An 11768-nucleotide genomic window follows, 5' to 3' on the forward strand; every position below is an offset into this window, starting at 1 on the left:
AAGAGGATCTAAAATAGCGTGGCACTTTTTTTTGTTGAGAAATGTGATATGCGACTTCGTATGATGCTTATAAACTTGGCTTTTGCGTTGGAGTAAAACCTAGTTTGGGTAAAATGCCACCTTTCACAAGTTGAGCTTTTTGGCACAAAAAACATCAACATAACATTTTTGCCCGTTTTTTTCCTGGTACGTGATATACTGTCTCCTTCCGGTTGGATTGAGGAAGATCAATTTGTACTATAAATTAAATCTTGTTCATTCATTTTAAAAATGCAAATTGCGAATTTGAGGCAATTACAACGGCAATTACATCTTTGAGACATTGAGTTGACAAACTTAATTAGTCTGTCTATAGGGATATTTTTCCATTTTTGGTGTGAAGCTGCAAACAAGTTCTTTTTATTAGTAAAATTTTATTCTTTAACTTGGCGATAAAGCTCCTCCCATAAATTTTCAATGGGATTTAGGTCAGGTCTTTGGCTAGGCTAGTCCATAACACAGACTTTATTTGATATGAACCAATTTTTTGCAACCTTTGTGGTGTGTTCACGGTCATTATCCTGCTGGAAACACCATTGTTGATTCATTTTTGCTTTAACAAGTGGTAAAATATGGTTTTTTTTATCAAATCGGTGTAGTATTTGGCATCCATGATGCCCTCAATTTGAACTAATGGCCCTAAACAATCACGGAAAAACATCTCCAAGGGATGACACTACCACCTCCGAGTTTTACGGTTGGTACAGTGTACCGGGGGTCTTCTCTTTTATTTTTGAATGTCTAACATACTTAATACCATCAGATGAAAATAAATCATATTTACTTTCATCACTTCACAACACTTGACTAAACAAGACTGGGATAAATCCCAATCTTGTTTAGTCCAGTGTAAATGCTCTTTGGCAAATTTTACTCGAGCCATCCGGTTCGTTTTTGAAATCGATGGTTTTCGACTAGGACGTCTTCCCAATAAATTGTTGTCACGTAAACGCCTTATCACAGTTGACTCAGATATTTTTACTTCACAATATTTGTTGTATTCAGAAGTAATCTGTGGTTCAGTAAGACGAGGATCACCTTTAGTCACTTGACAAAGTTGACAATCGTCCCTTTAAGTAGTTTTTCTTGGTCGACCGTATCTGGGTTTATTTCTAAAGTTCCCAGGCGTGCTTCTATCTAGATCCATGCACATAGAAGCTGTTTAGATACTCCATATTAACAAGCAGCTTTCGCTTTGGTTATTCCAAGATAATTAACTGCATTTACAACTGAATTGCAAAGATCTTTACTATACTCCTTGTGTTTTTCCATTTTTGAATCCGGTTTCAATAATATTCAATAATGTTTGCTGAAATAATTTCATATAAATATAAAAATTTATAAAAATAAAAATTCAACAATCAAGAGTAAAAATAATTTTGAACTAAAGTTTTCTAAAAACGTTATAAAGTAAATGCGATTATTTATTAAAACTGTATTTGTATGGGTGTAAATTCCATAAAAAAGATTGGTTTAAATATTTTCTGTGAAGAAGTTATTGCATAAAAAATGATATAAAAACACTTTTGAGCGCTACTGTCTATTAAATAATGCAAGATTCCCGAGCAATACTAGCCTTTTTAGCATTTATTCTTTTACCAGAGAGAAGAGACTCACTCCTCTTTATTTTTTAAATTCGACTCTTACATATGGGTGGACCATTGGTTAAATATCATAGTTTAACATCATTATGGCATTATAAAATAGAGGTGATGAATCACCCTTTTTTATCGCAGAAATAACTCACAGAAATGCTTAAAGTTTAAACTTAGACTTTTAAACAAACCTTAAGAGATTAAATTGTTAAAGCCTAACAAGTTGTATGTTAAACTTTGCGTTCATCACATTCAAATTAGTAAAAACTTTTAATACTTTCATATTAAATTGAAAAAACAAATTTTAAACATGAAATAACTACTTTTTTTTTGCCCTTAGATATGTTTGCAGACACGATTGATTACAATCGTATGAATGAAATTTTACATTTTACAAAACAAGTTTTAAGCTAAATGTGTAACTTAAAACTTAATTATATAAAATGTTAGGAAGACGGGGGCGTACATGTAAGAATGCTTGAGCTCATTTCTTTGCTTTAGGCAATGTTTTGAAATCAAAAACACTAACCAATTTCTTTGGTGCATCTGAATTAGTATTTGTAATAAATTCTTCTGTATGGTTATAAGATGGTTTTATACTACATGGGTCTGAGAATTAGCATGATTGTTTTCAGTTTGATTGCCAACAACATCATGGTCAGTAGTTTTTGCAGCAGCAAAGTCATGTTCACTAAGCACAAGTGGATTATAAGGCTCGATCCCACATTCTTAAAACCCATTAACGACATTTCCAACAGTGGCTGCTTTAAAGTAAGCAGTGCTCTAAAGATCGCCAATATTTTTGTCTGTGATATATTGTCCTGGATGAGTGATCATAAAGTTGTCACATACTTCGCTATAGTAGGTCTTTAATGGGCCAAAAGTAACACATCAGACATGATGATGTGTTTTTTTTTGAAATAGCCTCCAAAGTTATGTGAGTTTTGTGATTGTCAATAATCAATAGAGCAGGAGATTCATGGCTTGGTTTCACGTGAAGATAAAAGTGCTTAAAAAAACAACAAAAAGGTTCCCTTGTTGCTCCACCTGTTATCACCACAGTAGCCTTCAGTTCCGGGTGGGGCTCTTTCTACACGTTCAGGAAACATTTGTTTTCTGGAAAAAATTAGAAAAGGTGGCAAGTAAAAGCCAGTAGCACCTATGAAACAAATTATAGTTACTTTTCTTCCTGTCTCTGCGGAAACAGTTTTAGAAACTCTTTTAGATCCAGTAGGAATGAGAACCAATGGTAGCTTATAAGGCGCAGTAGACAGACCTGACTCATCTGCATTGTAGATTGAAGAAGCAGGAAATTTATATTTTTCTCGTTACACCCTTAAAATGTTGAAAAACTAGTCTACACTTAGTTTATTGAAACCTATTGCTCTGGCAATCGATGTTGCTTCTGGTTTGCGTACACTAAATTTAGTTAATTCCGAAACACGGAGCACGTTGACGAGCTCGCCATCTTGCCTCCAACATCTTGCCCCGGACTGTCTATTTAAAAATATTCGTTTTATTTGTCATGAAGGAAGGTTATTAAATGATCTTTTTTTTCTTAATTGGTAGTACTTAAACTAAGTTACTTGTAAATGTTAAAGAGAAACGAAATAGCTCACCTATATTTGTAGCAGATCTTATTCACACATGCATAAAAGTTATAACGTTGCAGCGGTAAACAATCAAAGTTTCACAACAAATACAAAAATGGCAATTTCAGCGTCTCTATACTATTTTTTAAAGAACAGCCTATAGGAGAGTTAGTAGTGTTCGATTAATGCTGCCACCTAGTGAATAGTTATATTTACTGATAAATGAAACTTAAAAAGTAAAATAAAATTCAATTCGATAAAAATAACTGTTACTATGTATTCTTTGATGTATTAGTGTTTCATATATGATGTCATGGAATCGTAAATGGAATAAGTAAATTTTTTTAATAAAATATCTGACGATTATGAAAAGAGCCAATGAAGTGCTACAATAATTTTTCGAAATTTCTGTTACTACTGCATGTCAGGTAGTAGTCATAAACGAAAATATTTAGTTTTACCTACAACATTATTGCATTCCTATACATTATTGTTGGAAAAACATTTGTAGCTGTTGTGGCCCAGTGTATAGAGTGCTGACTTTGAAATCAAAAAAGGTTAGATACCTGCTCGGATTATAAAAGCGATATCGGTGAAAAAGAGCAGGACACATCTTTATTAATTAACATTAAATAAAGGAGTTTTGTGATATGACTATTATTTGTCATAGAGTACCTTAAGAACTACAAAAACAGTACCACAATTTGTCACTCCTTACCAAACAGAAAGCCTGGACTCATTGTAAAGCTAGTCAAATTTGTTAAATGTTAGTTATAGTGATGTATAGTGCTGAAAAGAATCGAACTTTTTTTTTGTGTTCTTTGAAACGAAAGTTAAATCTTGGGGTTATTTAAATGACCTAGGTTAAATAAATGTGTGTACAGAATATATGGATTTTAAGTGAGCAATCTTTTAGGGGTTTTATTTAAGGAAACTTTTACTGTTCTTAAGACATTTATAATAAATAACTATTTATTCACTATTGGTGGTAATAGTAAAATTATACACATTGAGAATAAAAAAAGTTAAAATTACTACTATGAATAAAATTTGGAAAAAAAAAAAAAGAGAAACAAACTATTATAGAAATTTTATGAACAATTATAACAATTATAAACAATAAATTATTACAAAAATTTTGCATTAAAAATAAAAAAAGTTTTAACTGATGTATTATAAACTAACTTATAAGATAACTTAACAATATTTACTCATTTTTATTTATCATTTATTTACTTATTTTACTTTCTCTTTTTTTAAAATTTATCCAGGTAAATATTAATAAAGAAAGTCTCACTTAACTTCATATATAGGATCCTACCTTTGGTTTCACTGAGCGCCAAAGTGTTGTCATTTTATATCACTCAAATGAAACCTTTTTTTATTCAAAAGTATTTGTCTTGAAGAAATAGAAAATAGCTTTTTTTAAATATGAACAAAGTGCAAAGAATCATAAATAGGGCAAATGTTCAAAGTCTTACCTGATTAAAGGATTTTAGATGCACATTACAAAAAAAAAAAATTCTGTTTAAGAGTATTTCTATAAAAATAGAAAAAAGCTTTTATAAAAAAAAAAAAAGGTTAAAGGTCACAAATGGGAAAAATGATAAAATTGAATGGGCTTAAGCCAAATAAGCATTTTAGTTTCTTGTTAAAAAAAATTTTAAAATAAATTTCAAATAACTTAAAAAATAACAAACAGTAAATATAAAACAGTAATATAATCTTTTGCTGCATGGTTAAATTGGCACTTTCACTGATGATAGACACCGATAACCATTGATATATATATAGATTTTACAACTATTTGGTTAGGGAAAGTAGTATCTTCAAATGAAGTGTACAAGCGTTTATTTAAACATGCTGACCATAACCGGATCTTACTTTTGATCATAATGATAATCGTCAAACTGATAATGATAAATGTCAACTACATGCTAGAAAATAATACACATTGTCTAGAATGATAAAAATCACAGAAATAAATCTTTTATTTTTTTTAATTTTTGCCATAAAATCAATATTAGAACAAAAACTAACAAAAATGCACATTGATAAATTATTTTGAAACATAATGCACATTGACAAATTATTTCGAAAAATAATATAAATATTTATATACAATACACAATAAAATACTAAAGATTAATCATAAAAGCCTCATGATTTCTTTGTCACCTCACACATATTTTTGGCATATTATTCTCAGTCATTTTTAGTAGAACAATAAAAAAAGATTGAGTACCTTGATTCGAACATTTTCAACTTAACTACTATCAACAGCATAGATAAACGGTGTAAGTAAAGCTATGCACTTGTTAATAATATTTTGGTTATCTTTAATTTTTGACAATTGTTAATAAATCAATAGACTAAAATTTAAACAAAATAGTAAAATGTTATAAAATGACAAAAAAATAATTTGTCTCTTAAGATTTAATTTTTTTTTTATAAACAGACTTTTTTTTAATATTTCTTTTTTATATTCTTGCAAAATGAACGTTATAAAATAGAAATTATAATCTTTATTAAAATATATATTCTAAAAATATGTCATAATTTTTCTTCTTTAAATTACAAAACATAATTTGATATAATATCAAATAGTATTTAAAAAAAATTCTTTGTAAAAAAATATATAATAAAATATCCTTATAAGGGATATGTTGTTTCTGTTAATTTTTCACTTAACTCCCACAACTTTTTTGCTTGGCCTTCATCAAAAAAATATTTATTCATAGTCTTTATGAGTTTACATTCTGCAAAATAGTTTCCTGACTCGTTTTCTAATCCTTCTTTTGTAGCACAATAAATAGATGTTTGAGCACCTTGCATTGGGGATTTAAAACATGGAAGCCAAAGTAAGTATTTTAAAAAAGAGTGCCTCCCTAACTCAGTGTTGATAATTCCAGGATGCAGAGAATACACAGAAATTTTTGAACCAACAAGTTTTCGATGAAGCTCACGTGTAAATAAAACATTTGCAAGTTTACTCTGGCAGTAGGCTTTTCTTCTGCAATAATTTTTTTCAAAATTAATATCTTCAAAATTTATTGTTGCATATTTATGAACACATGAACTAACATTTATAATTCTACCATGAACTGAAAAATGTCTCAAAAGCAAGTTTGTTAAAGCAAAATGTCCTAAATGGTTAACACCAAAATGCATTTCAAAGCCATCCTCAGTTTTCCCGTAAGGGCACATCATTATTCCAGCATTATTTATCAAAACATGAAGGCAATTAAATTCTTTAATGAATTCATATGTAAACTTGCGTACAGAACTAAGAGAGGCAAGGTCAAGTCTTTTTAAAAAAATCCTGTGACTGTTACTTAGTCTTTTAATATCTTCTAGAGCAGTTTGTCCTCTTTTTAAATCTCGACATGCCATCACTACAGTTCCCCCTCGTTTAGCTATTTCAATAGCTGTTTCTTTGCCAATTCCTGTATTAGCACCTGTTATGATAACGACTTTTTCATCTAATCTTGTTGTTGTTGTACACATAGCATGATTGTACAGCCACTTTAGGAAAAACCTAAATGCCCCACAAACGAATAAAAAAGATAAGTAATACTTGCTATCCATACTCGCTTAGTAATTTAGATAAAAAATATAGGACCATGAATATCACAAGTTAGTGTAATAAAATTTAAAAAAATTACCTCTAAACGTGCAAGCGCGCTATTTGTACTTCAAAAATAACCCGCCAGATTAGGCGTCTCACAAGCGAAAAATGACATTTTGCAAACATTTCTTAAATTTTCCAATTTTAACTTTTTAAGTAATTTTTTACACAATTAAATTACCAGTTCCAAATTAAAAATAAATATATTTAAAAATTTTCAATTTTTATTTTTTTAAGAGGGGGAATTTCAGGGTTATAAAACACATGTTTTGAATCAATTTTCGAATTGTTTATGATAAAAATCAAACTTTTGTATTATACTGTCAACTTTATAATATAAGTTAATTTAACCAAGGAAAGCCAAAAAAAGTCTTTCCTTGTTTAATTCAGTCCGCAAAGATTAATGGATTGAATCACGTTACTACAGAGGTAGCCGGTTTTTTATTTGATACAAATTTTATGCAACAATCGAGTCTTTATAAATAAATAAAATATTCTGGCTACCTCTTTAGTAATATACAGCGATTCATTTTTTTGGGTGTGAACTGTATTGAGAACAGATTTCAGATCAACCTCCTGAAACTTTTAGTACCTGGTTGTTGTAAAAAAAAAAAATAGTATGATAAATAAACTTGATTTTGTTTTCAATACAGACAGAGCCGCCGAGAGCCGCAACGCCACCTGGGACAGCAACCTTAACTGGCGCCCTTATTTATCAAAATTTCCCTATATTATAAATGAAGGACATTTTTTTTTTTCAGTTTTTTGACGCCCTTGGATATCTGCCGCTCGGGACAAACAGTCCATTTCGCCTCCCCTCCCCCCTCCTCTCAGCCGCACTGAATAAAGAAAACTGTCGCTTGTCAACTCTTTATTATCGGTAAACTAAATTAAACTAGGAAAGAAGATAAAACTCCGGTCTTTAAAGTATTTGAATTTTTTTTTAAATAGGCACAAAAATAAATATCTGATGTTCTGGGTAAAATTTATTTCCAACTAACCTTTTTCTTTTTTTGTGCGAGGCTTAGTGCGCCGACTGGTATATATTAAATAACAAAATTAATGAAAACGTACCAAGAGGGATATCAAGCACACTCAAGAAACATGAGAAAAAACTTTGAAAGTTAACAAATGACCAGACCATCCTTATTCTACTCAACTAAAACTATAACTTACATTTTTTCCTGCAAGCCATTAGAAAGCATTAGAATCTTTTAAAAATTAGGTTATGCTATTCCACAAAAAATATATTTAAACATAATATCTACGGTACTTTTGAAATGATTCACCGTTTCTCATATTTATATTTAAAGATATTAAATATTAAGGACAACTCAAAACAGATATCTTTCACTTCGTATAAAATTATTACATACAGACAAATATAAAGATATTTATGCCACAGGTAATTCTAGATTGCTATGTTTTACGATAAACCAAAAATGTAAAAACTAACCGCCAATAATAAATGTTCAATCCTTTAGAAGCATTATGCCATTTTTAGAAACATTCAGCTACAAACTGTCTAAATTTTTAAGATACTGATTCCCTTCATCTCCATGAAGTATTGTACCAAAGACAGTTTTAAGTATGTGATACTCCTCCACTCCCCACCTTCACCACCAAAAGATAGCAACTTTTTGTAAAATAATTAATTTCCTGTCTCATAAATTGATGAACTTTTACAATGGGTTTTATTCTAACTAACTATTTTAATTCTGATTAATTAAATTAATTTTTAATAAAAATCAATTCAAATAAGGTCAACCACAGCAAAAAAATTTTAAATGGTATATAAGTAGTATTTGTAGGTTGTAGCATTATTAAATTCTGAAGTCTAGGATTTTCCTAAACCTGAGGGAACTTTTTAGAACTTTCTGGACTGTTCTAAATGTTTTTAGAAATTTCTGAAACTTTATAAAATTTTCTTGAGTCTTCTAGAAATTTACAAGATTTAGACTTTACAAGCTTCCTCATTAAGCAACGCTAATAATTATATATGAATCTGTATTTGCAAGATGGCAGTCAAACAATATAGAAGTACTCATCTTTATTTATTGTTAATGATTTTCAGAAATAGTTTCAAGTATTATCTTAATCATAATGCCCTATAAAAAAAGTGCATTCACTGAAAGAAAAGTGAATTCACTGAAAGAAAAGTGAATTCACTGAAAGAAAAGTGAGTTCACTGAAAGAAAAGTCAATTCACCGAAAGAAAAGTGAATTCACTGAAAGAAAAGTCAATTCACCGAAAGAAAAGTCAATTCACCGAAAGAAAAGTCAATTCACCAAAAGAAAAGTGAATTCACCGAAAGAAAAGTAACTGAAAGAAACATAAAGTAACTGAAAAGTATTCACTGAAAAAAAAGTGAATTCAGCGAAAGAAAAGTAACTGAAAGAAACATAACAATCTGGATAAAGAATCTCGTATGATTTTTTGAGTCACATAAGAAAAAAAGAAATGTTCTACTAGAAGAACAATCATTAGTAGATAAAAGCAGAGCACCAATTACACTTCAAATTATTGGTCATTATTTGTTCTTGGGAGAATCTATCAAGGGCAAAAAGAACGCATTAAGAAAATTGAAAAAGATGTATCAAGTTTACGGCAAAAAATTTTTTTTTACACATTTATCAATTCAAGTTGTACCCGCAAAACTGGATCAAATGCTGAAGACGTTCGATAAATGTGTAAAACAACAAAAATACGATCTGTTGAATAAAGTTTTTGACATCACAAAAAAGATGGTAAATGGCTCTGCAGTGAGGACAAAATATTATATCATTTTCAGATTAAAAGCAAAGGACAGGTCGGTTGTGCAACTGCGAAGGCTGCTAGTTCAAAAACCATCCATCCATCTCATAGAAAAATGTCCTTTAAGCCTACTTCAACAACAGTAATGGCAACAGCAACAAAGTTAACTTCCGAAACCTGAGTCGGAGACAGAATATCAAGAGTCTGAAGAACAGTCCATAAGTACCAGCAAGAACTACACCAAAATCAAAACTGCTAACATATTAGAAACATCTTCAAAGTTATCAACCAGCTAAACAGCAACCAATTTTCGACAATTATCTTAAGACGCGATCAATATTTAGACACCTTCACAGTCTGGTATAATCAGATAAACAATTAAAAAAAATTAAATTAAATAAAAGCTGTTAAACTTAAAGAAGAAATGAAGAAAACATTTAGAAAGTCACATCACTTTGATGGCAAATGTTTAAGTCATCAAGGATATCAAGTGTTATTGCTAAAGAATAGCAAAGACATATTAAATCACAAGCACTAGTTTAACCTGACGGAAAAGCAGATAGTTTTGTTAAAGGTATAACAGCTTTTCTTGATAAACACAATTTATAGTAGAGTATAAAGATGATTGTAGCAGACACTACGAATGTAAACACTGGAAAACTGAATAGGATTGTCAGTCAATTACAACAACGTTTTCCTGAAAAGAAACTGTAAAAACCACAATTCATTGGTTGTCAACACCATATTCTTGATTGTGTTCTTCGCGTAATAATTAATGAAGAATTTGGAGGAAACAACACGTTGCCCAATATCAAATATTCGTTTATCCAGGGACTTGTAAAGAATTACAAACAGCTCAGAAAGAATTTTAAGAATGATTAAGGTATGATTACTGAAACGGTAGGATGACGTGATGATATTAAAGTTCTATTCTTAACTCGGGCGTTTCTGAAGAATACGGAGTATTTCCTGTAGTGAAGTTTCCAAATACATCTAAATTTATTTTTCTACTAGAGACTCACTACTCGTCATTTTTTATATTCATTTCATACAGATGGGCAAACCATTGGTTTACTAACCAAATGTACAAAGCAGATGATTATCGGAAGATATGTAGAAGCTAAGACAGGTACAAAAAAGCATTAAACTCAGTGATAAAATTTTGGAATCAAGAACTATCAAGACTGGAAATTCCCGAAACAAATCAGCGTTCAGAACGAGGAAAGAAAAAACACATAAATGTATATATGTACATGTATATATGTATGCATATACATAAATGTATATACATACATACATACATATATATATATATATATATATATATATATATATATATATATATATATATATATATATATATATATATATATATATATATATATATATATATATATATATATATATATATATATATATATATATATATATATAGCAACAACATGGACTTGTACAAAATAAAGGGTGCCTAACAAACCTATTAGAAACTTTCGATATATTACAACTGAAATTGAAGATGGTTATCCAGTTGATATATTGTTCCTAGATTTTGCAAAGGCGTCCCACCATCCACTTATATATATAATTTCTAACTATAGAATAAAAGACAATATTTTAAATTGGATTGGTTCTTTTTTTAAAAACAGAAAACAAAGAGTGGTAATGGGTGAAGCTGTATCAGATTGGTGCGAGGTTTATATTGGTGTGCCATAGGGTTCTGTATTGGGTCCTCTTCTCTTTCTGCTATATATCAATGATCTTCCCCAACGTATCTCTTCAATTACAAAACTATACGCTGGTGATACTAAAATCATATCTGTTATAAAAGAACATAATGATCTGATTAATATGCAAAATGGCATTGCTTTGTTAACTGAATGGTCAAATGTATGGTTAATGGATTTTAACATAAGCAAATGCAGTGTTATGCACATTGGAAAAAAAGTATGAACTATAACTACACTATGAAACACTACAACCAAAGTTTTCTTCTAAAAACGATAACAAAAGAATTAGGCTTAGGTGTAATAGTTTGATCCAATATGAAATGGAATCATCAGGTTCAAGCAGCTACAAGTAAAGCAAAAAGAATCTTATGTTTAATAAGATTCTTTGTGCTTTACTTATTAAGAAAATGCTTTAGTTATAAGAAAAAGCTT

At 29.8% G+C, this 11768-nt stretch overlaps 1 protein-coding gene across 2 annotated transcripts; it reads right to left on the bottom strand.

The window, feature by feature from the left end:
* Nucleotides 1-4848: 4848 nt before the first annotated feature.
* LOC100205453 (retinol dehydrogenase 11) lies at nucleotides 4849-6968 on the bottom strand. 2 transcript variants are annotated; one of them, XR_010642933.1, is made up of 2 exons: nucleotides 6892-6963; nucleotides 4849-5163 (listed from the first exon to the last, which is right to left on the bottom strand). XR_010642933.1 is itself a non-coding variant. In XM_065815234.1 (2 exons), exon 2 carries the CDS (start codon nucleotides 6731-6733, stop codon nucleotides 5879-5881), a length of 855 nt encoding a protein of 284 aa, XP_065671306.1. In that variant the 5' UTR covers nucleotides 6734-6764; nucleotides 6892-6968; the 3' UTR covers nucleotides 5747-5878. The 2 variants fall into 2 exon arrangements, 1 of the variants encoding a protein (XP_065671306.1); XM_065815234.1 differs by lacking the exon at nucleotides 4849-5163 and adding an exon at nucleotides 5747-6764 and having other exon boundaries at nucleotides 6892-6968.
* Nucleotides 6969-11768: the final 4800 nt, after the last annotated feature.

This window comes from Hydra vulgaris, chromosome 13 (genome assembly GCF_038396675.1).
Source record: "Hydra vulgaris chromosome 13, alternate assembly HydraT2T_AEP".
Lineage (NCBI taxonomy): Eukaryota > Metazoa > Cnidaria > Hydrozoa > Anthoathecata > Hydridae > Hydra > Hydra vulgaris.